The following is a 26,908-nucleotide window of genomic DNA, read 5'->3' as shown; positions in this document are numbered from 1 at the left end:
ACTTAATGGATTAGTTAAATATTTTAGAGAAGTATTTCAGAATTATTTGCTATTAGCTTATTACAAATAAACACATAACATTTATAAAATTAATTAAATAACACAATGTGAAAGAAAATACATGACCAAGAAAAACACCAAGTAGTGGTCTTCAGTGGGCCGGGACCTAGCTAGGGCTTTAGTCCACCCACAGGCTACTCCCAGCTATTAAATGGGCCTACTGTTTGTACTCTTCCATTAGGCCCATTCGATATGCCACCACATTATATGATTCCATAAAGGTGAGAGAAAAGGGAACAAGGGAGATTCAATGAATTATTGTCCTGAATACATAGAAATAATTACAAATATAATATCTCTATTTGTCTTGCACCTCGTAACACTTAATTTTCTTCTTGTATCCATTTGTTGAACTTGGATTCTGACCATTTCTGATGGACCACATTATTCTACTAGAAAATCATTGCCGTACCAGATACTCATCAAATATCGCATACCAAGTTCTCATCATTAACCTTGTGTTATTATCCATATGAAGAACTATGTAGTTGGTTCAAAATTAATTTACAGATTTTCATAATGTAAAGGAATAATATCTATTTATCATATCCATATATTTCCACGCAACCTCGCACCTCATGCTCATTTTCTGTGTAGTGGGCTAAATAAAAGACTCAAAGCCCATGGCCCACTAGGAGCGCATGAGTTGCCAGTGGACTCTTGAGGCCCATCCTAAATTTAGCTATTAAAGATGATGGCCGTTAAGGTTTTAGGATCTTCTAAAACCCTCGTTGATCTACAATCGAAAACGCCCTCCCACTTTCTTCAATTTGCAAAACGAGCCCTCTCCCAGTGGGCGATCCCCCCAGCCGCCAAAGCTCCCAATTTCTGGGAGAAGAAACATCCTCATCTCCAGCGCATTACCCTACGCCAACGACGTCCCTCGTTTAGGCAATATCATCGGATGTGCGTTCTTTTGCAGTTTACTCCCTCTTCTCACCTAACTTTGCATTTGGTTATTTGGGCTTTTCCTTCTGTCTTTTGTTTAGGTGTTTTGAGTTAGGGTGTTCTTGCGAGGCACTGCCGGCTGAGGGGCTACAGTGCAATTTATATTTGTGGGACCGATGAGTATGGGATGGAGACCAAACCCATGGAGGAGAACTGCTCCCCTAAGGAGATTTGTGGTAAGTTCGTAGCAATTTTTTACACAAATTTGTTTTTTTAAAGATGTATTTATGGTCAAATTGAATTATAAATGTGGAATTTAGGTTTAGTTTGATGTTAATAAAAGAATAAATAATCAAATTAGTTTACAGGGTACAGTTAAAAAAAAAAGCATTTTGAATTATGGAGGTCTGATATACACTGTTGGGGTTGAACACACAACTTGTGTCCTTTCGGATCTTGTGTCAAAAGTAAGCAAGCAGGAAATCACAACAAATAAAAAAAAACTTGCAGGAAATAATAATCAAACTGAGAACGCCAAATTTAACGAGGTTCGGCAAACGTGCTTACGTCCTCAGGAGCCACACCAAAAACTTTGATTAATTGAAGAAGATTATAATACTCACAATAGGCTTCTCTCTCTAAGATCTTTGATCTCAAAGTGCCGTCAAAACCTCTCTTTTTTCGTGTTCTATATGTTGGGAATAATCGGGGCTACGCTAAACCCCTAAAACAACAAGAAACGCAGTATAGAGAAAAGTACACCAAGATTTATGAGGTTCGGAAAACTTGTCTACGTCCTCGGGAGCCACACAATTAATTTCTTATTAATCAAAGAAATTACAATGCAAGAGAAAATCTCAAACTTGAGATCTCTCAATAAATGCAAAGGTTGTCACTGTAACTACAGTAACAACTCTTCTTTAATTTCCCTTCTTAAATTCCCTTCCCCCCAACAATCGTGAGTACGGGAGAAAAAGAGAGAAGAACAGATGAGAAAAACGCCGCCGTCAGGAGCTGGGAGAAAATCACGAGACGAAGCTGATTTCTTCTCGTGAACAGGGTTCCCTTTTATAAGGGAAGACGACAGTCTGTAACAGGCTGTCATTTGTCTTCTTCTGCGAGCTTGTCTGTGAGCGCTCGAGCTCACCTGCGCCTCAACCTCGCCTGAATCATGCCCGCGCTCGACCTCGCCTGAAGCACGAGCGCTCGAGCTCACCTGGATCTCGCCTAACCTTGAGCTCTCCTGTAGCGCTCAACCTCGAGCTCGCCTGAACTGCGTCGTCGACCTTGCCTGAAGCTCGTCGCTTGTAGTTCTACCTCGCCTGAAGCTTCTCGAGCTCGCCTGACCTAGTCTTCGAGCTCGCCTGAGAGCTCACCTGAAGCTCCTCACATGCGGAGGTTTGGGCTACACCCAACACTAACAATCTCCCACTTTAAGACCAAACCGTCGTCAGCAGGTTATTTCAACAAGCATATTTTTTTGTGTAGCTCCGCCCTCATCACTTATGCATGAAGGCCAACTGAAATTGCTCACAACTTCAGTTTTTGAATGGTCACCGTTTTTGTTAACATATCTACTGGATTTTTACTTTCCTGAATCTTCTCCAGCTTCAACACATCGTCTTCCAACAGGGATCTGATGAAGTGGTACCGAAGCCCAATATGTTTTGTTTTAGAATGAAATACTGAATTCTTAGCCAAATGAATCACACTTTGACTATCACTATGCAAAACATTCTACTCCTATTTGAATCCCAGCTCTGTTAACAAACCCTGAAGTCATATCATCTTTTTATTAGCTCAAGTCGTTGCTACATACTCAGTTTTTGTAGTGGATAGAGTGATAATTTTATGTATCTGTGACATCCAACTAACAACTGTAGTTCTGACAGTGAATACATAGCCGATGGTGTTTCTTCGATGATCGATTTTACCTCCAAAGTCTACATCTACGTACCTTGCACTTCCACCTCTTCCTTACCAAAGTGCAAACACTTCTGTGTGGTGCCTCGTAGATACCTCAGAATTCACTTTACCGCTTTTCAATGAGCTTTTCCTAGATTCAACATGAACCGACTGACCACTCCCATTACATAGCCATCGCCTGGTCTTGTATAGACCATTGCGTACATCAAGCTTTCAATGGCCGAGACAAGGTTTTAAATATCGGTTATCGGGGATTTATCGGACGGTCAAAATCCTTATCGGATAGTGGAAATCGGGGATATATCGGGGATAAGTAGTATTTATCGGAGTGATATACTGAATGATGTGTATATATAATATAACAATTAAAAAATATAATCCAATCATGCTTAATGAAATATAAACATACCACAATGTAAATCATCATGTTTAGAATCATTAATCAATTGTAGAAAGCGAAACTTGCATCATAGCCTTGAAAAAATATAATGTTAGTCAAAATGGGCCGATAATCCCGATAAAAAAGTCTTACTTATCGACCGATAAGTGCCGATAACGCCGATAAATCGCCGATAAACCTAGAAAAACGATAACCGATTAAAAATCCAATTTATCCTAGCGGAGAGCTCCCAAATCCGATAACTCGACCGATAATATCGATTATTGGCCGATATTTAAAACAGTGGGCCGAGGCATAAGGAATCTTAGTCATACTCTCTTTCTCTTCATCTGACTGAGAAGATTGGTCCTTTGATAGGTGAAAATGGTTGGCCAAGGGTGTCCTGACTGGCTTGGCATCGTCCATGTTGAATCTCTGCGAAACATGGTTGATGTATTCTGTCTGAGACAACTGCAAGAACCCTTTCTTCTTCTCTCTTATGATTTGTATTCCAATGATCTTCTTTGCTAGACCCAAGTCTTTCATGTCAAACTCCTTTGACAACTGCTGCTTCAAACTGCTGATATCCTTCATATCTACACCTACAACCAGCATATCATCAACATACAACAATAAGATGATTTAACTGGGCTGATATCTTTTGAAGTAGCAAGAGTGGTCGGCGTTGCACTTCTGGAAACCTTCATTGTCTATGAAGCTGTCAAACTTTCTGTACCACTGTCTTAGAGCATGTTTCAAGCCATACAGGCTGTTCTTAAGTCTGCACACCAGGTTCTTCTTCTTTTCTTCTAAAAAACCTTCTGGCTGGTGTATGTATATCTCCTCTTTTAGATCTCCGTGAAGAAACATCGTCTTCACGTCTAACTGCTCAAGATGAAGATCTTCAGTAGCTACAATGCTCATCACTGTCCTGATAGTAGCTTTACAACGGGAGCAAAAATGTCGGTGTAGTCAATTCTTTTCTTCTGTTGGAATTCTTTGACAACCAATCGGACTAACCGGACTTTATAGCCATCCTGCTCTTTTTTCACCTGGTACGCCCATTTGTTGCGGAGTACCTTCCTCTCCATGGGCAACTCAGCTAGTTCTCACATCTGGTTTGAGATGAGAGACTTTATCTTTTTTTTATGGCAAGCTCCCACTTGCTCGCATCTTCACTCTGACAAACTTCATCATAGCTTTTAAGCTCCCCTCCATCTGTCAGCAACAGATAGTTCATATATCTTCTGTTAGGCACAAGAGACTGAGAATATCTTCTCAATATCGAAGCTGGTGCGTCGGGCTCCTGCGCACTGTTCTGTCCAACAGGCTCTTCTGGCTGAGGACATGCTGTATTTGGTTCTTTCGAGAGGTCACCTGGGGCATCATCTGTATCTACAAATATTGACTTGTTCTCCTCTGACTCAAATGCATCTGTCTTGTGCATGTCCTTATACATCACATTCTCGTTGAATAGCACATCTCTGCTGCGAACCACTTTCTTATTTTCGTTGTCCCAAATGCGGTAGTCGAACTCGTTTTCACAATAACCGATGAAAATGTATTTCTTGGACTTGGGATCACGCTTATTCCTGTCTTGATCACTAATATGCACATAAGCTACATAACCGAAAATTTTAAGATGTGAGAGTTTTACCTCTTTTTCGTACCATATCTCCTCTGGTATTCTGTGCTCCAATGAAACCGGTGGACCTCGGTTGATCAAGTAAGCTGCTGTATTGACTGTTTTTGCCCAGAACTGCTTCAGTAGACCTGATTGTATACGGATGCTTCTGGCTTTTTTTATCAACGTTCTGTTCATCCGCTTAGCTACACCATTGTGCTGAGGCGTGCCGAGCACGGTTCTCTCCATTCTGATCCCGTGTTCATAGCAAAACTTTTGGAATCTGGTGTCTTCATATTCACCATCATTGTCAGTTCTGAGCTTCTTTATTCTCAGACTTGTCTCATTCTCGATCATAGCTTTTCATATCTTAAAAGCTTCAAACACTTCTGATTTATGCTTCAGAAAGTAGACCCATACTTTCTGAGAGTGATCATCAATAAAAGTCACAAAATAGTATTTCCCACCAATGGATGAGGTGGTAGTTGGTCCCCACACATCTGAATGAACGAGCTCCGGCTTCTCTTTCTTTGGGGTTCTGCCACTTGTCTGAAAACTAACTCTCTTCTGCTTTTTAAGTATGCAGTCTTCACACATGTCTAATTCAACTGATTCTAGACCTAGGAGTTTTTCCTTTGTGTGCATGATCTTCATCCTCTTCTCACTCATATGATCGAGTCTCTAGTGCCATAAATTTGAAGTCTCCTTTTTTACTATAACTGAGATCAAACGGCGTGCACCTGCTGTCATATATAGAGTATCAGTCTTTTTTCCTCGGGAAATCGTCATTGCGCCCTTTGAGATCTTCCAATCATCTTCATGGAAGGTCGTAGTCGCCAGCCAACTGACCTACGGATATTAAGTTCTTTCTCAGGTCAGAAATATGCCTGACATCCTTCAGCTCCCATACTGACCCGTTCAACTTAATTTTCATTACACATTTGCCCACAATAACATACGGTTGATCATCACCAAGGTATACATATCTAAGATTTTCGGTGACATACTTCTCGAAGAATTCTTTCTGAGAAGTAGCATGAAACGACGCTTCAGAGTCTAACACCCAAAACTCTTCATTGCTCTCCAAAGAGCATATCAATGCGTCGTCTCCTTCTGAGGTGAAAGTGACATTCACCTTTGCCTTCGCCTCTTTCTCCTTCTATGCACTCTTGCACTGATTCTTATAGTGCCCGATCTTTCTACAATTTTAATACTCGATAGTCTTCGAGTTGTTGCTTGGATTTCTTAACTTGGACCTCCTGTCCTTTGATCTACTTCTGTAGTTTGATTTGCCTCGTTCGTTCTTTCTGGTTGAATTTCTACCTCTTGACTCTTTATGTGATGTAGGAGATCAAATATTGGACGAACCGAGAAGAAAAGCAGCAGAGTCTACTGAACAGATAGACGAGACGAGACTCGACTTAAACCAGACAAGACGACAACAACACAGACGAGTCGAGATGACGACAGGACGAGTCGACATAACCCAGTCGAGACGAGCAGATGACTCGAAGCAACAGGATAAGACGACAGGTGACATGACGAGTCGACACATGTCAGTCGACACGAAAGGCGGGACGACTCGACAAGCTTAGTCGACTCAGGTCCAGTCGACATGAAAGGCTCTGCTAGTCGGGACGCATCGTGTCGACTCGGATTTCAGATTAGGAAAGAGTTCTTTTTCTGATTGTTTTCTTTTGGGATTTGATATTTTCCTTTTAGACTTAGAGTTTTTTTATGAGAGTTAGGATAGATTTAGTTGGCTATAAATATTAGTTCTTTTTATAAATTAAAAATTAACTTTCAATTATTCAATCAAGAGAATTGTTCTCCATTGTTTTTTTTCTCAAGTTTGAGAAACCTAGGGCTCGTGGATTCAAGCTTGTTTTCTACCTGTTATTGTCAGGGCTCGTCGGTATCGAAACGATATCCGATCAGCCTTCCTCGTTTCTAAGTCTGCGTCAAGTGGTATTAGAGCTTCGGCGTCAACATGTTAGATATAGATGCCCTGCAGGTAATAATTATATATTGTAACAGGACCTATATGAATATAACATCCTTGTTCAAAATGATAGTATGCTATTTTGGTCAGATTTATCTGATAAGTTATTCAGATATAGTCCTTAGAATGATACTAGACTATCAGACATTTCGGATATGATCGTAATGAAGAGATTTGATTTGTCGCTAACGTATATTCTAAAATGTTCCTAGTCAATGAAGTGTTAAAAAAGGACATCATCACTTTAGGAAGACTAGTGTATACTCTATTTCTCTTTTGGTAGAATGATAATCCATCTCTTGGATCATTGATGTGAGACATCAAGATATAGTATACAGGTGACTCATTAGTGAATGAGTTGACCGAACGACTCACTAAGAACATCTAGTTGGTAATTATACTTAACTGTCAAATAGAAGTTCTCAAGTGATATAGTATATAGTAGTCTCATGACCTGAGGCATGAGTGCAATATCTTACATGTCAGTATAGGTGTACTTAGACTTTTACCTAGCCATAGTTCTCATCGAGTTATGCATAACGGTTCTTATTGGGTACATCCCGAGGCATAAGTAGATATTAAGATGTCAAGATGGGATTCGTTTCTCCCAGTATAACGGTTGATGTCATAAGATTGTTTGATATAACTATAGCCAGGAAATCCTTAGCCGAAATAAATAAGATAAACTGAGTGTCAGTTTGATCTTATAGGTTATGAGTTTAATATCAACAAACATTAATCGAGCTATTAGGGTTTGACAGTTTTTCATACCCTAGGCTCGATAGTTTAACATGGTTTGACAAAGAGACCAGACTGTACAATATTATCACTAAGTGGTCCTGATAAAATTATGTTAGCATTTTACAGATATTTATCACAACTTATACCCGGATAGTCTTCATGTGTAGCTAGTACCTCTGTTGTACTTGTGGATATCATCCACTACCGAGTTCTTAAGTTGGGCCCTAGAGTCACACCAAGCGCGCACTTGAATCCTATGAAACACAATTTATAGAGTGATGCGTATGATTGATACACATATATGATTTTATCGGATACACATAAACGGTTATACATATCGGTAAAATCAGAATGCTATGTGCTTAGAAAATGAATTCTAGTATTTTTCCTATAAAATTAACTTTTAGTCAACTAGTTGATTTTTTGATCAATAATTGACTTTTGGTCAACTCATTGATTTTTTTGTGATACGATGACTTAATAATCAATGATTAGAAAATTACGAAATGCCGTATTTATAAAGAGGAATATGGGTATGTTTTGTACCAAACATAAAATTTGTGCTTAGTAGTGAGGTATCATATTATCCTCCACTCATTCAAATGGGGGGACCACATTCACATGGGTTGAATGTGGTCCCCCCAATTGAATGAGTGGATGAGAATGAGACACCTCACTACCAAGCACTGTTTTAAATATCGGCCGATAACCGATATTATCGGCTGAGTTATCGGATTTGGGAGCTCTCCGATAGGATAACTTGGATTTTTAATCGGTTATCGTTTTTGGCAAGTTATCGGGGAGTTATCAGCGTTATCCGTACTTATCGGCCGATAAGTAAGGTTTTTTTATCGGGATTATCAGCCGATAAGTAAGACTATGCAATCGAATGGTTTCATCGTGCGGTCAAGATGTAAGTTTTGCTTTCTACAATTGGTTAGTGATTTTAAACATGATGATTTACATTTTGGTATGTTTATATGTCATTATGCATGGTTAGATTACATTTTTCAGTTATTATATTATATATATACACCATTCCGTATATCACTCCGATAAATACTACTTCTCCCCGATATATCCCTGATTTCCGCTATCCGATAAGGATTTTGGCCGTCCGATAAATCCCCGATAACCGATATTTAAAACCTTGCTACCAAGCACAAAATTTATGCTTGGTACCAAGCATACATATTTTTCTTATTTATGAAATACGATATTGATGTGGTATTTTTATTTATGAAATACACACTTTATTATACCTTGATAATGAGTCATGAGATAAGTCATTAAGGTGGTATGGTTTGGGAACATGGTTTTAGCACATAGTTTTGATTCTTCATGACTCTTTGCATGACTCATGAGATGAGTCATTGCATGACTCATGAAAGGAATCATTACATTTATATAACTCATGGCATAACTCATGAGATGAGTCATGACATATTTCACTCTATATATATGAGCTCTCTTTCTTATAGAAAGATTAATGAAAAATTGGCTAAGTGGTTTTTTTCATAAGAGAATAAAAGATAGCTCTCCTCTTACTAAACTCTAGCAATCTTTAAGCAAGAGGAAGTAGTAGGATTTTAAAGTATCCCGGGATGGATATCTTGCCTTGTGTCTCAAGAAGACTCCGATTTTGTCAAGCTCACTTGAAGACTTGGAGATCCACTACGAGGAGATTTACTACTACAAGGAGCAAGAGCTAGGGGTTATTCGATCTTCCGTCGAATCACGCTTCAAAAGTATGACTTTCTAACTCTTGTGTGCTCTCTTTAATATAGAGATCATGTTAGATTTAATTAGGATGGTCCTATTTTGTATTTTATGCTCTCTACATGCTTAGTATAATTATACATATAGTCTACCGTTGCGTAATTTGCATGTAATTAGCACGAATTTCCTTCACAACATCCTCGACAATGGCATGTAACGGTGAGAACGAGCTTTCTCTACAGGATCTTTCCGCAATGATGAATTCTATGGATGGAAGATTTGGCACGTTGGAGGCGTCTCTTCAGAACCTTCAACAAGTCATTAAAGGACTTACTCTTCACCTCAACAATGAGAATAACTTCGCCGATGATCTTCACCTAAACGAACCCAGAGTTAGGCTACCCTGACATTCACCCCCGTACAACCCCCAACCCCTTCTAGTTCATCCCCATCCATATCAACCACGTCCAATCCAAATCCCTCCATATCAGCCCCCTCCGCATCAGCCTCCATATCTAACACCTCCGTATCAACATCCCCAAATCAATCCCCTCCACATCATAGACGATATCCAACCAACCCCCTCTACATGATGATTCCAATGACGAAGGAGCGGACTATGATCATCAATTTAAAGGGTCATGGAACGATAATATTTCGAGTGAAGAAGAAGAAGATTGGCCTTATGGCAGAGGTCGAGGCTGGGGTTACAACCATCGTCATAACTACCACTGACAAGATCGACGTCATCAGGAGCAAGAATATCGGATGAAAGTAGAACTTCCTTCCTTTGGAGGAAATTTGGACATAGAGGCTTTCCTGAATTGGCTCTACCAGGTGGAAAAGTTCTTTCAGATGGCTAATATTCCCGAAGCAAACTAGGTGAAGTTTGTAGCCTATCGTCTCAAAGGAGGAGCCGCGACATGGTGCGATCAAACTCAAAACACTAGGCAACGGCAAGGCAAACAACCATTTCAGGTTTGGCGACGCATGAAGCAGTTGCTACAGGTGAGTTTTTTACCACCCGACTATCAACAAATCCTTTATGATCAGTTCGAGCAATGCCGTTAAGGAATCCGAACAATAAGCGCCTATACCGAAGAGTTCTTCCGTCTTACTTCTCGTTACGATTTGTCGATGAGCAATGAACAACTCGCGGCTAAGTATATCGGCGATTTGAAGTACTCAATTCAAGAGAAAGTGGTCATCTATAATGTGTATTCTGTGGACAAAACCTACAATATGGCTCTGAAGGCGGAAAGATTAGCTTCCAAGATGTTACCTTTCAGATGAGCCGAACAGGGAGGCCCGATCGAGAAGGCGAGAGGTGAGTCAGCAGGGCAGAGGATGACTGATCGACCTGTTCCCCTACGGTTGGCCGAGTGGTCAACAACTCAATCACCGCCCCCGATGACTCAAGCAAATCCGTATGTCAAGTCGACAGGCGGGAAGTGTTTTCGTTGTCTCCAACCTAGGCATAAGTCCAACGAGTACCAGAAACAGCAGAAGGTCATTCTAACGGATTATGAAGACGCTGAGGATGGACACACAGGATCCGAAGAAGAGTATGAGGAAGAAGTTGTCGAAATTGAAGGCGATAATGTGTCGTGTGTTGTTCAACGACTTCTGTGTGCTCAAAAGACACCAGACTCATCACAACGACATTAAGTGGAGTACTTACGAGCAGGAGCTATATGCTGTTTTTCGTTCTTTGAAGACTTGGGAGAGATACCTCATTACTAACGACTTCGTGATTTATTCCGATCATCAGTCTCTTCAATACTTCAAGAATCAGAAACATATCAACAAAATGCATGGACGATGGGCTTCATACTTCGAGCAGTTCAACTTTACTTTGCGACATAAATCAGGAGTCGATAATAAGATGCCTGATGCTTTGAGTCGTCAGGTATCTTTGTTAAGCATATTGCGAAGTGAAATTGTTGATTTTGAGAATTTGAAAGAGCTCTATGTTGATGATGAAGACTTTCATGAGCTTTGGGCCAAGTGTTTGACCAGACAACCCGCATGAGACTATGTTATTATGGACAAGTTTCTATTTAAGGGGAATCGGCTTTGTATTCCAAGGACGTCATTGAGAGAATAGATAGTTCGAGACTTACATGATGGCGGGCTTGGTGGACACTTTGGGCGAGACAAGACTGTTTTGAGTCTTGAGGAGAGATATTATTGGCCAAGCTTGAGGAAAGATGTGGCAATACTTGTGAGGAGTTGTCAAGTGTGCCAAGTTACAAAGGGACAAGTGTAGAATACTGGTTTGTATACTCTCTTACCTGTGCCTAAGGATGTATAGGAAGATTTGAGTATGGATTTTGTGTTGGGACTTCTCTGAACACAAAGAGGCGTGGATTCAGGCTTCGTGATAGTGGATCGTTTTTCTAAGATGGCTCACTTCATCCTGTGCCGCAAGACTTTGGATGCACCACATGTTGCACGATTGTTCTTTCAAGAGGTGGTTTGACTATATGGTGTTTCTAGTTCGATTGTTTCGGATAGGGATACTAGATTCTTGGCGACTTTTTGGACTACTTTATAGAAACGATTCGACACTTTATTAAAGTATTCTAGCACAGCACATCCTCAAACGGATGGACAAACCGAAGTGGTCAATCGGACTTTGGGGAATTTAATTCGATGCATATGTGGAGAGAAGCCAAAGATGTGAGATCAAGCTATACCTCAAGCTAAATTCGCCTATAACATGATTGTTCATAGTTCTACAGGTATGTCTTCTTTTTCCATTGTTTACAGGAAGACACATCGACATCTCCAAGACTTATTGAAGTTGCCGACAAGTGGTAAGGTTAGCGAGGCCGCAAGTTCAATGGCTAAGAATGGTTTTAATATATAGGAAGAAGTACGTACAAAGCTTGAGACAACCAATACAAAGTTCAAAGCGCGAGCGGACAAGAAAAAGCGACTCAAGGTATTCAATGAAGGAGACATGGTGATGGTTTATTTACGGAAGAAACGGCTACAGGCTGGAACATACAGCAAGCTTAAGTCGAAACGTTATGGGCTGTTCAAGATTCTCAAGAAAATCAATGATAATGCATATGTAGTAGATCTTCCAGAATGAATGGCTATGTCGGTGACATTTAACGTGGCGGATATTTCTGACTATCATCCTTCAATCAAGTTGTATACAAGTGATGAGAACTCGGAGATGAGTTTTTCCAAAGAAGGAGGGACTAATGCAGGAGATTAAGTATTGGACGAACCGAGAAGAAAAGTAGCCGAGTCGACTGAACAGATAGACGAGACTTAAACCAGACAAGACGACAACAACACAGACGAGTCGAGATGACGACAGGACCAGTCGACACAACCCAGCCGAGACGAGCAGATGACTCGAAGCAACAGGACGAGACGATAGGCGACATGACGAGTCGTCACATGCCAGTCGACACGAAAGACGAGACGACTCAACAAGCTTAGTCGACTCAGGTCCAATCGACACGAAAGGCGGGACGACTCGACAAGCTTAGTCCAACTCGACAAATTTTTGATTTTTAAAATTTGAAATTTGAATTTTGAATTTTTTATTTTTTATTTTGAATTTTGAAATTTAGTTAAGTGATTTGAGGGATTGTTGTTTTGTTTCTATTTTTTATTGCATATTGTATGCACGTAGTTTTTCTTTATAAATAATGTTGTATGAGACTATTAAAAGGCAATAAATTATTGAATGAAGAAATATTTGTTAACTAAATTTTGATGTGAAGCCTTGGGTGTGAAACCCTAGGCTTCGGGTATGAAACCCTAGGTCAAATTGTTCTCCTCTGTCACAAACAGCCGACAAACCTTCTTTCTCCTCATACACAGCAGCCAAATTTCTTCTCTCCCCCACGTCAATTGTTCACCATTGTTTTTCTTTTCAAGTTTGAGAAACCTAGGGCTTGTGGATTCAAGCTTGTTTTCTACCTGTTATTGTTAGGGTTCGTAGGCATCGAAACGATATCCGATCGGCCTTCCTCGTTTCTAAGTCTGCGTTAGTATGCAATACTGAAGAGGTTGTAGCTTCACCAGACTCTCCGTCAGACCTCCTCACTGAGAACCGATCACAAACATCATTGAACTTCAACTTGTTGCTTTCCGATGAGCTACTCACAGCCATGTGTAAGCAATAAAAATTGCATTTAATCAAGGAGGTCAAACCTCTCCTGATTGACCCCGCATGCCCATGTTTTGAGCTCGCATGCATGCTCAAGATCACAAAAGCAAGCTAGTTTAGCTAGCTTGCCTGCATTCAAGAGGCCAAGCAGAGCTCGCCTGCATTCAATAGACCAAGCAGAGCTTGCCAGCAAACTTGACTTGCCAGCACAAGTCAAGCTCACCTGCATTTAAGAGACCACGCTTTGCTCGCCTGTAAGCTTGACTCGCCAACACCCTTTGCTCGCCTGCACGAGCCAAAGTTTGTCAACATGGCTTGACTCGCCCGCACGAGTCAAGTTCGCTTGATTGCTTGACTCGTCCGCACGAGTCAAGCTCGTCTGATTTCTCGACTCGCTCGCACGAGTCGAGCTCACCTGAAAACTACACTCACCCGCACAAGTCAAGCTCGCTTATAGGAAGTTCGCCCGCACGAACTAAGTTTGTCAACAGGATCTGCTCACACGCTTAAGGGATCCGCCAGTCAATCCCGCCTGTTCGCCAAGCTCGCCTGCAAACTCGCCTGTAAACTCGCCTGAGCATTCATACAGCACTAGAGCTCGCCTGTAAGCCTGTCAGCCTCGCCTGAGCGGAGCAAGCAGCTGCTTGCTTATGGGAGTGGGCAAACTCACGTCCCACGTTCTAAGTGATGGAGCATGGCTTTCATCCCTCCCAAGTGGTCACATCCCACAGCTATAGGAGAAGGTATGGTGCTCCTCACCTGTGAGCGGTCACATCCCACAAGTCAAGGGATTGACCATGCTTTTCTTTGCCTATTTATAAGCCACCTTTGGCAACATGAAGGGGGGCTTGGTAGGCTTGATCGGCTTAGCATCTTGAGAGCTTGGCTGGATATTCTTAAGCATAAGCTTGGATTGTTAAAGTAGACTCAATCTGAACTCTCGGATTCGAGACTCTTGGCTCTTTGCAAACTCTTGCATATTAGCTTTCTCCAAGCATTCGGTTTTGACATTCATCAACCTCAGGTAATCGAACTCAATCACACAAAGAGCTCCTACTACGTACTGAAGCTCAATCACAGTTTCGATTGGATCGTCCAAGGGAAACAAGCTCGACGCAAGCATTCGAGTGAGACGTCCTATCGCTATGGAAGAATCCACGTTAAACAAGAAGAGCATTCTCTTCGTTTTTGTTGTAATTGTTGATCCTTAGTTTGTAATAAATCATTCTTATCAATACAAACAATCTCTCTTCGGGAGTCAATTTTTACGCTCTATATCGTGACTGTAGCGTTTTAGCTTTCTGGTAGGGAAGACAAAAGGATCAACGCTCAAACTTCCTCATCAAACTCAATTTCAACTGAACTCAATTGAGTTGTGACCGTGTTGAGTTCATTGAGGTGATGTGCTACTGACGCTCCTTCCGCTATTCTCAGATTGAATAACTGTCTCATCAAATGAACTTTATTTACGGCTGATGGTTTCTCATACATATTTGAGAGTGCTGCCATAAAACCCGTCATGGTTTTTTCATTCACTATGTTGAACGCAACATTACGAGTTATTGTCAATCTAATAACTCCGAGGGCTTGTCTGTCTAGAAGGTTCCATTCGTCTTCCTTCATAGACTCCGGCTTCTTCTCTGAAAGGGGTTGATATAGATTCTTTTGGTACAAATAATCCTCTATCTGCATCTTCTAAAATCCGAAATATGTTCCATCAAACTTCTCTAATCTCACATTTCTTTCATCTGCGACCATTGCTCCCACTTGAATCTGACTTCCTCTAAATCGTTTCAGGCTCTCTGATACCAGTTATTGGGAATAACCGGGGGCCGGGGCTACGTTAAACCCCTAAAACAGCAACAAACGCGGTATAGAGAAAAATACACCAAATTTTACGAGGTTCGGCAAACTTACCTACGTCCTCGGGAGCCACACAATTATTTTTTTATTAATCAAAGAAATTACAATACAAGAGCAGATCTTAAACTTAAGATCTCTCAATAAATACAAAGATTGTTACTGTAGCTATAGTAATAACTCTTCTTTAATTCCCCTCTTCTTTAATTCCCTTCCCTCCCAACAATCGTGAGTACGGTAGAAAAAAGAGAAGAGCAGATGAGAAAAACGTCATCGCCAAGAGCTGGGAGAAAATCACAAGAAGAAGCTGATTTCTTCTCGTGACTAGGGTTCCCTTTTATAAGGTTATAAGGGAACCCTAGTTACGAGACGACAGCATGTAACAGGCTGTCATTTGTCTTCTTCTGCGAGCTCGCCTGCTAGCGCTCGAGCTCGCCTGAAGCACGCCCGCACTTGACCTCGCATGAAGCACAAGCGTTCGAGCTCGCCTGGATCTCGCCCGACCTCGAGCTCGCCTGCAGCGTTCGACCTCGAGCTCGTCTGAACTGCTTCGTCGACCTTGCCTGAAGCTCGTCGCCTGCAGTTCGACCTCGCCTGAAGCTTCTCGAGCTTGCCTGACCTCCTCTTCAAGCTTGCCTGAGGAGCTCGCCTGAAGCTCCTCGCCTGTGAAGGTTTAGGCTACACCCAACACTAACACTAGAAACCCTAAAAACATATCAAGGTATATATAGTATCCTAGCCCAAAATAGTTTTTCAAATCAATTAGGAAATTAGAAATCTCGACGTCGGTCGACCGGTGCATTGGCATCGATCGACCGACCAGAGCGTCTATTTCTTACAGTCTACTCGTGCATGTTATCGGTTGACTGGCTCAGTTCCATCGGTCGATCGACTCGAAACTCCTGTAAGTTTCTTAGGTTCGCGTCGGTCGACCGCTGAGCTTGTGTCGATCGACCGACCAAAGCGAACTTCCTGGGCTCATTTCCTACAGGTTTTTCGGTCGACCGATCCAAGCCTGTCGATCGACTGGAGCTAGATTTTTTAGCTTTATTGTTGATTTCATTTCAGGTTTCGATCTTCATACTTTCAAAACTAACAATCTCCCACTTGGAGACGAAACCACCATCAATGAGCTCTCCCGAACTCCCGCCTTCTTCGCAAGCATCTTCTCCTACCCGAAAAAATTCATTCTTCAATCATCATCACCTTGGCGATCCCGTCTATCCTCCTAGTGTGGCTTCGCCTTCATCTCCTACGCATGAAGGCTAACTGAAGTTGCGCACAACTCCAGTTTGTCGATGATCACTGCTTTCGTCAAAATATCCGCAGGATTTTGGCTCCCAAAAATCTTCTCCAACTGAAGTTGTACTCATTCAGCTAGCGTATGAAGTGGTAACGTACATCGATGTGCTTCGTTCTTGGCAATGTGTATAGCACTCCGACTATCATACTAAAGAACGCCGCCCTCCTGCTTCAAACTCAACTCTTCCAGGCACCCGATCAACCAAATCATCTCCTTGCTGGCTTCAGTCACTGCGACATACTCTGCATTAGTCGTGGACAATGTTACTATCTTCTACAGACGTGAGACCCAGCTCACTGTTGCCGACGCCAATGTATAAACTTACCCCGTGGTACTTCGTCTCGTATCATGATCACCGAAGAAATCTGCATCCACGTATCCCCGCGGCACCAATTCTTTCCTCCTAAAACACAATGGCATATCCGTAGTCCCTCTCAAGTAACGCAATATTCATTTCTTGCTAAGTAACAGACCTGAAGTGAGTTTGAAGAACAGTGCCCAATCACTAAAGTTCTCCTTAATTTCTTTATAATTTCTTTTGTTCTTCCTCAAACTTTTGTTGCTTGCTGTGGTCTTGGTATCAGACACATTGTTCACATGGGCAGATTTGCAAGCAAAGTTAAATGGTGAATTGTTTATGAAACAACTTGGCAAACTCTATCCCTCATGTTTTGAGCTTCACTGAAAACCAGAAGGTGTGTATATAGTATCTGTTTTATTGCTTGATTCACATTCATATAATATATCATATGATTCAGAATATTGACCACTAGATTCATTTGACTTTCATCTATATTTGATTCAATGGAGCATTAAATAGGTCGTCTTATCTGTGCAGCGAATTGAAAAATGTTCGCAATGCCGTATCATATCTGAATCTGTATATGTTTCTTCTTCTTTTAGAACTTCCACTGATAAGTTAGTGAAATGAGATCTCTGGGCATCCATGCTGTCATTGCACTGGAGAAATTTGTTATCCTGACAGTTTTTATGTATACCTTTTCTTTCAAGAATACTTGTTTCTTATGTACACAACCACGTGCTTATAACACTATTGGAGCTTTCAACACTGTGCATATTTCTTTTCTCTATCTAACACATATAATTTCATGTTTATGTTACATGCTTAGTAAAATTGTGGTAGCTGATATTTTGTGCAGCGTCAGTAATATCTAGTGGTTACTTCTTATCCTATTCTGTTGCAGGATTGGACTATGAGTTCATCATTCCTGATGCTTAGAATGCAGAATCACATCAGTTAACAAAGACTTTAGCTGAGACGGTTGGAAATCTGGTGGATCAATGTAGGCCGTGGAGAAGGTAATTCAACGTTCAGGGTTCAATTTGATATTTGAAGCATAACTAATTTTCATCATCACATTGTAAATCGATATATTCATCTACATGACAGGTTAAACTAAAAGAAGGGTTTAAAGACTGCTGTGAGCATATCGAGTGCAGGGAACGCATATTCGCGAGCAAGTCCTTTGATACCTCCTCCTCTTTCTGTTAAACAAAGTTGTATTATGACCTCGATCCTTTTGATGTGTAATATAGGAAAACCAATTTTGGAATTATAAAGACAATTGATCTTCATGCTCCATTGTTATAAAGACTTCAGCTGAACTTGTGTATCTTCTAGCGACTTTGTCAGAACCTTTCATGCATTCCTTTGCTGGTCAAGTTAGTATTTTACCACCACCTTCTTTTATTGCTGTTTAAACATATATAGTTTCATATTCAACCAACTGTAAGATGTTTAACTTTTTCTTATGTTTTGTATTTATTAGGTGCTGAAGCGGCTTAATTACCTCCTGAAACACACCTCACACTATGTGATGAGAAAGGAGATATTGATAAAGGTAAGAAGACCTTGGGAGTTTTTACCTTCTGGCCATAAAATAGGGAAACCTGAGCCATTATTCAAAGAAATGGTAATTATTATTTCATCGTTCTGAATTTATTTTGCTTTATTGTTGTAATGTTATTTGGCTAAGTTACCAGATTGGTATTAAAGTAGTACCCAATTATCAAATTGGTATTAAATTTATCTCCGGCAACAACTACGTATTTAAACTTGCACGATGAGACAAATAGGTCCAAAAATAAATTTTCCAGCCATTTTTCCAGTGACCACTCAGGTAATTTGCCACATGTGCTTAGGTGGAATATTTATGATGACATCATAATTGTAGTTAACTTCATTCAACCCATTAGAAGGAGGGATTTTCAAATTAGAGTAAAAGAAAAGATAGTTTTCTTTGGGGACTTCTTGTCCTTCTTCCTTCAAATTGGGGTTCTTCACTGCTTGAGCTCGAAGAATCCATGTTCTGCAGCAATGGAGGACCCCCATTTTAATAGAAGAAGGAGAAGAAACCCCCAAATTGAAAACTCTCTCTTTTCTTTTACACAAATTTATTAAAATATCCTCCTCTAATGGCTTTGAATGAGACTAACTATAGCTGCCACGTCATCATAGTTATGCCACATAAGCATCAAGTAACAAATTATATGAGTGGTTGCTGGAAAAGTTGGCCGGAAAGTTTATTTTTGGACCTATTTGTCTCATCGTGTAAGTTTGAATGCCTTATTGTCACGTGAGATGATTTTAATATCAATCTAGTCATTGAGTACTATTTTTAATACCAATATGGTAATTTAGCCAATGTTATTTCAAGGAAATTTCTTCCTTCCTCTTTGTCTAAAAATCTTGCTTTACTCTGCTATAACTATTTTTGTACAGAGAGAGGAAGATGTACAAAATTTTCCATGCAGAAATTTAACAGTAGTCAATCTGACAGAAATAAGAAAGCAAAAACTAAGGCAGAAAAGATCCTTAAGCAACCCCAGACCATAAGGGGCTGTTTGGTTGTTGTTGGTAAAGTTATGTATTTATGACACAACTTGGAAAGTTGTTGTCCACCTCATCAATTTCACTTTTATACTTTTCTTTGTTTGTTTTTTATTCCATTGGAATCATAAAACACTTGTTTGGTTTACAAAATAAAACTTTAATTGTTTGTTTGGAAAGTGTAAAAAGTGATCCCTACTCAAATGATCATATTGGTTGGAATTATTTTTTATTAATTTTTCCTAACTTCAATATTAGCTTTCTCCTAAAATCATGTTTTTTTTTTCATGAAATCACTTTACAAGCCACATCAGCATATGAAATCACTTTACACTATTTTCACAACTACAAACAAACAATTGAAAGTGATGAAAGCTAACATTGGGACCCACTTTTTTACACTTTACATCCTTTTACATGGTAAAGGGACCCACTTTTTTACACTTTACATCCTTTTACATGGTAAAAACATACAACCAAACAGCCCCTAAAGATCTCAAGTACATATTGTGTATGACCCCGGTGTAGTGAATAGTTGTGGACAAATTTATATCACCCCTACTATTGGAAAAGAAACTGGGGGTAATTGATTCTGAATCAAATAGGTGACACTTTCTTGAACTGTAAAATCTATACAGAATTTGGAATTTCTTCTGTGAGTGGGACAACATTACGTATCTTTTGTACACACAAGATACACTTATGATAGTGAATATGATATCTTTTACATAATGTGTATGAGCTTGCCAGCTCTATGACACATGAGCCTCACAACCGATGTGACTAGCAAGGGGGCTTACGGCTAACGTGTCATTGAGCTGACAACTCATTTAGCAAAATGAACTGTCAGCTCATACACATTTTTCCTTATATATATATATATATATATATATATATAATATTATAAGAGAGAGAGAGAGTAGAGAGAGAGAGAGAGAAAATGGTATGCTTGTTACTAAGCATAAATTTTATGCTTGGTAGTGAGTGTCATATTCTCATCCACTCATTCTAATTCCCAACCACTCTCTAACCCATGTAAATGTGAGCACCGATTTCAATGAGTAGAGGAAAATATGTCACCTCACTACCAAGCATACCCATTTTTCTCATATATATATATATATATATATATATATATATATATATATATATATATATATATATATATAGGAAAAGTGAATCTAAGGTGACACCCTAGGCTCTCACCTAAGGACGGCGGCCTAGAATCACATCATTTCCTAAATTTTTTTTGTGATCCCGCTCGTTGAACTTGATCTACACGTTCTTAAACCCAAACACACTAATTTTTGGGGTGAACCCATTATGTTTTGACATTCGTTGAGCCGTGCAAAAAGTTCTATTCATTCGAGCCGTTAAAATTCGCAGGCGAGTGGATAAAGGTCAAACACGACGGTTCACCCAAAATTGTGTGTTTGGGTTTAAGAACGTGTAGATCAAGTTCAACGGAGCGGATCGTAAAAAAAATTAGGAAATGATGTGATTTTAGGCTGTGTCCTTAGGTGGGAGCCTAGGGTGTCACCTTAGATTCATTTTTCTCATATAGTAATATATATATATATATTATATATATATATATATATATATATATATATATATATGACAAATTTTGTGGCTTGGTAGTGAGGTGGCACAATCCCCTCCAGACCATTCAAATGGGGGACCACATTCACATTGGTTGAGGAGTGCATGGGGATATGTAACAATTTGAATGAGTGGAGGGGATTATGCCACCTCACTACCAAGCACATAATTTTTTGTGCTTGGTACAACAAGCATACCCATCTCTCTCTCTCTCTCTCTCTCTCTCTCTCTCATATAATATATATATATAATATATATATATATATATATATATATAATATATATGGCATTCAGAATGATGTTCTCGTCCAACTATATAAAGTGTACAGATTAACACATTTTTCCTTATAACTATATAAAGTGTATATATTAACACATTTTCCCTTTATGCGCACACACACACACGAAAAAGAGTGCGGCATTCAGAATTATGTTCTCTCCAACTGTGTAAAGTGTATATATTAACACTTTGTACTTTTTCTTGCCTTTCATTAGTGAGATGTAATTGTGTATCTTAACACTTTTCCCTGTCTTTGTTTAGGTGCCAAGTCCAGTAGTACTGCAAAACCAAAGGCCAGAAAAACATAATTGCTTCCTAAATAAGGTGATTCTGTAAGATTATCCCTGCTGCATTCTGTTTTCCTTTGGTGTTTAAGTTCATTAACAGTGAATTAAGGGCTGACAACTTGATTAGCTTCTGATTTTATTATGTATATGTGTATCTTTGTATATGCCTGCATATATGTGCAATTGTGAAGAAAGGACAGCTTCAACATGCATTGATCAAGCTAAAAATATCTACAATAAGTACAGAACTTATTCAGCCTTTATCATTAATAGCAATCATCCAACTACTTCTCGTCGCGTCATCTTTAACATTAGTTGCTTCATTGTTCTTATCTTTCTTCTGCTAATTATTATTTCGTTTAGGTTTGTTCGACAACTTGGGTAATCCAATATTCATGTGCTATTTCATCTTACAATAATTGTAGGGCAGATTCTTGTGCTTCGAATTTGACACATGGAGGTTTGATTGTTAGCTTCGTCGCTCCTTTCCTTCGTCTCTCTTTTTAGACAGACCATAAGTTTTAGGATCTGAGACTTTATCAGATCAATAATCAAATCTTTGTCAATCTTTTACTCATTCAGTAAATTTTACTTATAGAAGTAGATTTTCAATAAAAAGTCAGATAAAGCAACATAATAAAAAAAAGGATGGATCTCTATTATTGACCTTGACGTTTACTTTGTCCAAGTCTGCAAAAATAAAATTCATTCATCAATATCAATATTGATGAGGATTGCCATGTGAAATATAACTACTCTGTGACATCTGAAGTACATACGACTACTCTGCTTTGAAAGGATCCAATTAGTGACCAATATTTTTCAAATACAAGTTCTTAACTTTGATGATAAATCTGCAGTTCTTCTCATCCAGAAAACTTCAAGAAGTTTTTTTTTTTCATTAAACACAAAATAGATTGCGCTAAAGGCTTTTATCATTCAACTCAATATAATTTCTTTGAAGAAATTTTCACTGTAGACCATTTTTCATATTTAATCCCTAAAACTGACCCACTTTAAAGTTATTTATGAGAATCGACCCACTTTGAGTTAATTGCGGTACTAATTAGTCAGAGTTGCCAACCCCGACTAATTAGTAGCTTAATTAGCAGCCGCAAACCTTCCCTGCTCCCTGACCTCGCTTGTAATTAAGCTACTAATTAGTCGGGGTGGGCAACCCCGACTATTTAGTACCGCAATTAACTCAAATTGGGTCGATTCTCATAAATAAATTTAAAGTGGGTTGGTTTTAGGGATTAAATCTAGGATTGGGTCTACAGTGAAAATTTCTTCTAATTTTTTTTGCATAAGGTACTCATTTTTTATTTTTATTTTTTTAATTCTCAATGACTTCCCAAGCAAGGGATTTTTTAGTCCATTGTAGGTTAAGAATGCAAGCATTCAAACTTGCAATATAAGAAAATTGATATTATTGTCTTCTCAGTATCCCACTTTTTCATAGTCATCATCATCTTTATCACCTAACACACTTTACGGTGGTCGTCGTCATATTTATCACCTTATCACTAGACTGAGGCTTTGATAGAGAAGATAAAGAAGTTGATACACAAATACAATGCGATTCAACTGATTTAAATCTGAAGAAAAGATGCACCAAACAAATTGTGAGGAATGTAAAGATCAGACTAACTCTCAAATTTGATTCTAAATTTCACCTGCATGAAGGTGGTGATTCGTCTCAATATACGCAGCCTACATTGAAAAATGATTACAATACATGCATAATATCTAACATCTATTACGCATGAAAATTGAAATCTACTGCTTCTGCTTGCTATTTTTCTTGATTCCACGCCAAACAACCAAAGAAAGGGAACCGATATCACTTTTGCCACTCAAAAATATGATATGCCCCTCTTTCTGCTGTTCCTCGAAGTACAAACCAAAAACTATTATCTTTGCTTGAAGACTAATCTAACTCTTACCAGAGTTCAACCAGGATATAAAAACTGACCAATTCATTAACAATAACAAGCTTGATACTGGCATCTATAAGTTACAGAGAACTCCACATACTAGCATTGAAAAAAAACACTGTTCAACTTATTACACCAAACCATGTACAAACCACTCTCTTCTCACAAGTCAGTTTGAACATAACTTCTTTCCTTTACCAGCTCCCACTGTTCTTTCCTTTGTTGCTTCCGTACAGTCGAAAGAGGTTAAAAGCCGAGACACAAGAAAGAGTCACCATACTAAGGCTCACTATGAACGAGCTCACGAGACCCTCTCCTACTTGAGTGCAGAACTTGCCATAGAGATTGCATATCTTCATCCATTGTAGTTGAGGTTGACCGAATTGACCAAGCACTGCTGACTGTGCTGCAGCTGCCACCGCTGCCAAGGTCACATACGCCATCACCTGAGAAAGTGAAATTATTAAGAAAAACGCCATCAATAAATAAAGGAGACTAGGAAATTAAGAGGGTTATAATGGGAAATTAAAGATGCCGAAATGAAGCATTCATATTGTATGGTATACTGTAGAAACCAAGTAAAATAGTGTAATAGGATTGGGAGTAAAAACTTCATGATGGGCCTGAGCTATCATTAATGGTGAAGTACACTTCTAGATGCGACGAAACCCCTTAACTAGATTGAATTACAATTCACACCCTGAACATCTGAGTGTATTGAGATAGATCGATTTGCTTTCTGTGAAGTTTATTTCATGCAGTCAGCCGGTCATGCAGGTATAAACAAGACCTTTCCATTTTCGTGTTTTGAAGGTTTTGGTCTTTGTGACATATCATTTGCATAACACGCACAATTAGATCGATTAATACTTTTTGGGGTATCAAGAAATCCCCATGTCTTTATGAGAGCATAAAGAAGTATGGGTTGTTTTGATTCCCACTTTAGGAGGCACACCAGTACAAAAGCTAATGTCAAAGATACAAGTTGAAAGCAGTCCCCCCCCCCCCCCCCTTCCCTTGTTGTAAGGTATGTTGCTTAATCCGTCTCCAAAACAACTGTGTATGAAGCTAAAGCAACCATATCAAGAGCTAATCAGAATACAACGGCATGTAACAACATCAAAGCTCAGCCACAAATTAATATCACGTGTATAGTGATTATAAATCTGCTCAGGAGAGCTCATAACCAAAAGATATGTGCGACTTAAATGAGACCCTACCTAATCAGTCCCAGAACTGAACCAATCTTGTCCATTTACAGCTTATACAAAGATTCAAATGAAAATGCAAAATTATTTGTATCAAAAATTCCATCCAACTAAAGATATTATTAATTAACACCTTACATCACTTTGATAGAATAACCTCCGATCCAGCTACTATTGAATAACTAGGTCACCAAAATCTATACTTCTATTGATTCAAGAGTAGGGAGTCCTTGATGCATAGACACGGATCAATTAGATGCAATGCAATGGACGGCATCATGTGATGTCGACAAAACATCATATTGGAGGCTTCTTTTATGGGTCCATTTAAGTTCACACTAGCTAAAATAAAGAATGAGACCCTACCATGGGAATGATAATATACGCACTTATACAATCACATTTAAAAGAAATTGTGGGCTCAGATGGGCCGAGAGCGCCCAACTCAGCATGCCATGTAACCGTCGACTGGGAACAAAGTGATGGAAGCCGCACGTCACCCCTTCATTTTCATTCTCACTTTCTATCGTAATAAGAATGTTCCCATAAAATTTTTACCACCAGTGAGGAATATATATTGTCAAAGGACCCAGCCATTGTACCAAAAATCCTAAAAGTCTTAAGTTTATAGTTAAAAAGCATTTTCGTTTAGAGTTCTGCTTTTTAACTCGCGGCCGCCCAACTCGCGGGCAGCTCCCAAGAGCGAAAACAGGGGGTGGGCCAACAGTACTAAGTTTTAAAAATCCGCTTAGAAATTCATGGCAAGTACAAACTTGGACTCAAACAACAGTACTAAGTTTTAAAAATCCGCTTAGAAATTCATGGCAAGTACGATTTGACTCCGGATTGCTCTGATCCCACTATACTAAAAATTGGATCCGGATTCTCTCCTAAATGAGAGGTTCCTAATATCTCCTAATGAGATCTTGGCCTTTGATTTATCAATAAAGATCAAGATTTCCTCATGCACAAAAGTAGGAGGGAGATAAGGATAAGATCTTGGCCTTTGATTGATAAATCAAAGGCTAAGATCTTCTTATTAGGAGATATTAGGAGAGGATTCATTAGGAGAGGATCAAAATTCCTAAAAATTCAAGGTTGTGGTGAGGGTTGATAGTTATAATAATATTAAATTTCTGGTTGAACAAAGTTTGAGAAATTATCTCGATCCATACCCATACGTAGTTGTGCACCAAGAGAAGAAATTATCTAGAGGTTTGTTACCTGACAAACTTAATAGGCTGGTAAATCTTATAGTCTATACAATTTAGGCTTATGCAAAAGAAAAAAAAAGATAATTTTGTCCAAAATCATCAGTGACTGAAAACCTTGTCTCCTAATACTCTCCAGAACCTGCATCAATATGTCCTGTCCTAGCATTCTCCAGAACAGCCATTAGAAAAATTCTAAACCCCTTTTGTCTCCATCCAAAATAACACATTTTTAAAGATTCACACCAAAAAAAAAACTAATAATAATGAGAAAACAAAACAAAATCAAGGGGAAAAAATTTACCATCTTCTCACCTGATCAAAGGAGAAAATAGCCCAAGCCAAGCCCTTGCTAAAAAGAACACTGCCCCTCACCATGCTCACCACACAGCGCAATCCCTGTATCAAACTATACCCTGCTGCTATCCCATTTGCTATCACCAAAAACCTAAATAAAAATAAAATCGAAATCGAAATAAAAACAAAATAACCAGAAAATAGGAAAATAAAGAACTTGGGTAAGTCACAAAGATCAGAAGACGTACACCAAAGCTTTCATGTCAGTGAACTTGGCCTTCTTCTCAACGGTGAAGATGACCCTCACTTGGGAGTCCAAGCCCACGAGAGCAGCAGCAAGAACTCCAAGCCCAACTATCACAAATCTTAGTGCCAACTCAATCACCTTCAACTTTTTTTCTATCGACTTAATCTTGCCACCACCATAATAAACAGGCACATTCCCTGGACTAATCCCTTCCCTCATCATCTCCCCCCAAAAAAGGGGAAAATAAAAATTAAAATAAAACTCTCTTATTACGATGCAAGTAGAGAATGAGAAGTAAGAACCAAGTGAGAGCTGGGTGATTATTTATAGTCAAAAGAGAGGATGGCTAGG

At 39.3% G+C, this 26,908-nt stretch overlaps 1 protein-coding gene and 1 long non-coding RNA gene across 5 annotated transcripts; one reads left to right on the top strand and one right to left on the bottom strand.

Moving 5' to 3' along the window:
• LOC109820264 lies at positions 803-21,949 on the top strand. 4 transcript variants are annotated; one of them, XR_002241788.1, is made up of 6 exons: positions 803-966; positions 1,050-1,184; positions 17,843-17,957; positions 18,049-18,320; positions 18,428-18,499; positions 21,632-21,949. It is a non-coding gene; the product is annotated as an uncharacterized LOC109820264 (long non-coding RNA). The 4 variants fall into 4 exon arrangements; XR_002241789.1 differs by adding an exon at positions 17,222-17,332 and having other exon boundaries at positions 803-1,184; XR_002241787.1 differs by having other exon boundaries at positions 803-1,184.
• LOC109820618 (CASP-like protein 2B1) lies at positions 23,620-26,902 on the bottom strand. The gene is made up of 3 exons (XM_020386792.1): positions 26,559-26,902; positions 26,329-26,461; positions 23,620-24,040 (listed from the first exon to the last, which is right to left on the bottom strand). Exons 1-3 carry the CDS (start codon positions 26,777-26,779, stop codon positions 23,789-23,791), a joined length of 606 nt encoding a protein of 201 aa, XP_020242381.1. The 5' UTR covers positions 26,780-26,902; the 3' UTR covers positions 23,620-23,788.

The sequence above is a fragment of the Asparagus officinalis genome, chromosome 8 (genome assembly GCF_001876935.1).
Source record: "Asparagus officinalis chromosome 8, Aspof.V1, whole genome shotgun sequence".
In the NCBI taxonomy this organism is placed as follows: Eukaryota; Viridiplantae; Streptophyta; class Magnoliopsida; order Asparagales; family Asparagaceae; genus Asparagus; species Asparagus officinalis.
This window is presented reverse-complemented; position numbering and strand designations above follow the sequence as displayed.

Excerpts from the sequence above, each read along its gene's own strand:
- LOC109820618 (XM_020386792.1), bottom strand. The coding sequence starts at position 26,779 with ATGATGAGGGAAGGGATTAGTCCAGGGAATGTGCCTGTTTATTATGGT. Across the intron at positions 26,462-26,558 it reads ACTGACATGAAAGCTTTGGT|GTTTTTGGTGATAGCAAATG; the intron begins GTACGTCTTCTG and ends ATTTTTATTTAG. Across the intron at positions 24,041-26,328 it reads CTATTTTCTCCTTTGATCAG|GTGATGGCGTATGTGACCTT; the intron begins GTGAGAAGATGG and ends TCACTTTCTCAG.